The sequence below is a fragment of the Pteropus vampyrus genome, unplaced genomic scaffold (assembly GCF_000151845.1).
Source record: "Pteropus vampyrus isolate Shadow unplaced genomic scaffold, Pvam_2.0 Scaffold6, whole genome shotgun sequence".
Taxonomy (NCBI): Eukaryota; Metazoa; Chordata; class Mammalia; order Chiroptera; family Pteropodidae; genus Pteropus; species Pteropus vampyrus.
This window is the reverse complement of record NW_011888787.1, coordinates 1363967-1366399: the sequence shown is the minus strand read 5'-3', so window position 1 is coordinate 1366399 and position 2433 is coordinate 1363967. Positions and strand designations below refer to the sequence as shown.

At 53.1% G+C, this 2433-nt stretch overlaps 1 protein-coding gene across 1 annotated transcript in view; it reads right to left on the bottom strand.

Annotated features, from left to right (window-relative positions):
- ZNF697 (zinc finger protein 697) overlaps positions 1-2268 on the bottom strand; it is a 12084-nt gene extending 9816 nt beyond the window's left edge. Inside the window, exon 1 of the mRNA XM_011368708.2 lies at positions 1773-2268. Coding sequence (XP_011367010.2) covers positions 1773-2039 — 267 coding nt within the window. The 5' untranslated portion in view covers positions 2040-2268. The remainder of the gene's footprint in view (positions 1-1772) is intronic.
- Positions 2269-2433: the final 165 nt, after the last annotated feature.

Genomic DNA, 2433 nt, shown 5'->3' with positions numbered 1-2433 from the left:
TCAGAGACAAGGAGATAGGCATAGAAGTTAGTGGCTAACTCGAGGTCATACAAATCTTAAGGGGCAGAGCAGAGATTCAAAGCCCCATGGCCCAGCTCCAGTGCCCACATTCTTAACCAGAAGCTGGTGTGTTGTTAGGGACCAGCTTTTCTTTTTGTGAATATCCGTATACTCTACAGTAAAGATGTATTTCTTATCAGCAAAAAAGCCAACTTTGTGTTTAATGTGATATTAAAGGACAATTTATTCTAGAAGCATCAAAAAGGAAGTCAAGGACGAGTGGTGACGGCCTCAATCCAGAAAACTTAATTTTCAGAAACGTTCTCTAGATACCGCGGTGTAACTGAAGTGTCAGTCGACAGATAGCTAAGCACGTTTTGTTCGAACTCCTTTCTCATTCATTCTCAAAATAAAAAATGGCGAGATGTTTTCTTGAGCGAGGCCAGGGTCAGATAATGAATGGGCGCTTTGAGAACCTTGGGGCTCGTCTGACCTAGGTTCAAATCCTCTGCTCTCCATCAGCCACTTTACCTTGTGCAAGTCACTTAACCTTGCTGAACCTCAGATTCTGTACCCACAAAAACAAGGGTGCTGCCACCTACCGTATAAGATTAATGTCTGTAAAAGCAGCTGGCACACAGTAGAGACACCATGGTAGTTACAATATTATAAAACTTAAGCCAACTTCTTGATTTAAAAAATTATATACATGTACACCTCCCACCACCACCACCACCACCAAATTGAGGGTCACAGTTGTAATTACCAAGAATGGTCTTCGGCCAGTACAAGCAGAGCTTCCTCTGGTCTGGCTGCCAAAATCTCTATTAATGAATAGCCCACCTTGTAGAGACAAGAACCAGCGGAGAAAGGATCAGCTCTGTGTTGGTTCGGGAGGCTGATACCCCGTCCTGTATACAGGAAGTGTCAGTCTAAGGCTGGATGAGGTACACGGTTCAATAAACCCTGACTCAGACCATCCACGAAAGAGTTGTTCTCCCCCCAGTAAGAGGGAACCCAAGTCTAAGGGGAAAAACGAACACACAGAAGGAACGGTGGGAGCAGTCGGGCAGACGAGGTGAATTCCGCATCTCGTTCTAATCACTGAATTAGCAGCAATGGGAGAGAGCCCTGGTTCTGGGCCGGCGCGGCCACCGTGCTGTGTGACTCTGAGTATGTGCCGAGCCCCCTCTGGGCTTCTGTTCAATGGGGAGGCTGGGTTTAATGCAGGCGTGCCCTTTTCTAGCTTGTCAAAGGACATGCGGGACAGTTAATCCAGGGAGGCACCGTTATCAGTTTAGTAGACATTCTCAGTGGCAGCCTGCTTACTCAACTCGCACGGCAAGCTGTTAACTCACTCCCCAAACACCCACCAGCAGCAGCACCCCAGCAAAACCTTCCTCCCGGATGCAGAGCCTTCAGGGTGCGGTCTGCCAGCTCTGCCAAGACCTAGTTTTTAGAACTGGCGGTATTTTCACGTCTGCCTCCATACCCCATACCCACCTCCACGCCCCAAAAAGTGTTACCGTATGATGTCACTAGGAAAATAAATGCCCAAGTGCCTTCTAGACAAATTCAACCCCATTTGAAAGACTAATCAGATCAGTTTGAAGACACTGCTACGGCGGAAGCAAATGTGATAGGCCGTATGTTGGAAGGAGGGAGGGAGAGAGGGAATTGGGGGGCGGCGGAAGTGAAGCCAGTAGCAGAGCCACAATTGGAATGTCACCTGAGTATTGGCACATTCTCCCCATGGCGCCCCCTGGGCCTACCTGTAAAACCTTTCCAACGGCAAGACCCACAGCGCTGTATGCATCCAACCTCACTGTCTGTGAAGGAGCTGGGGCAGCAGACCAGCGCACACCTCTCCCCGCTAAAAGACAAGCCACCGGCCGGCTTTCTCGGGGGCGTTTCGCACAGCGTCCCACGCTGTCATGCTGCCTTCTGGCCAGGATGGCTGGGGAGCGAGGTGCTGTGAGCTGGTCTCGCCCTGGCCAGACCAAGGCAGCTGACGTGGCCCTTGAGCAGATCCGTCTCATCTGCCTCCAATAATTCCGTGAGGGTCCCCTCTCCCCGCACCCTCCAGCCCCGTTCCCCGTGTGAAGGTAACGGAGGCTCAGCAAGCTGAGCTGCAGGTGACCCAGCTCGCAGGGAGGGTCAGGACCCAAACCGGCATCTCTGGGCTCCGTGCCATCGCATTTCCCATTCCGCCGGATCCTACTCCGGACGTAAGCGGCAGGCTAGGGCATGTCGCCCACCTGGACAGAGGTGGCTCACCTGGCAGCCCCAGCCTGCGGAATGGCCAGCCAAGCGGAGGCAGCAGCCAGAACGCAGCCCTCGCCCCACCCCTCAACCCCCCTGGCCCGCCGCGGGGCGGGGGAGTCATGTGCCGCGGCCACAGCCGGGTGGCCGCCAGCCAGGCCGGCAGGGCTG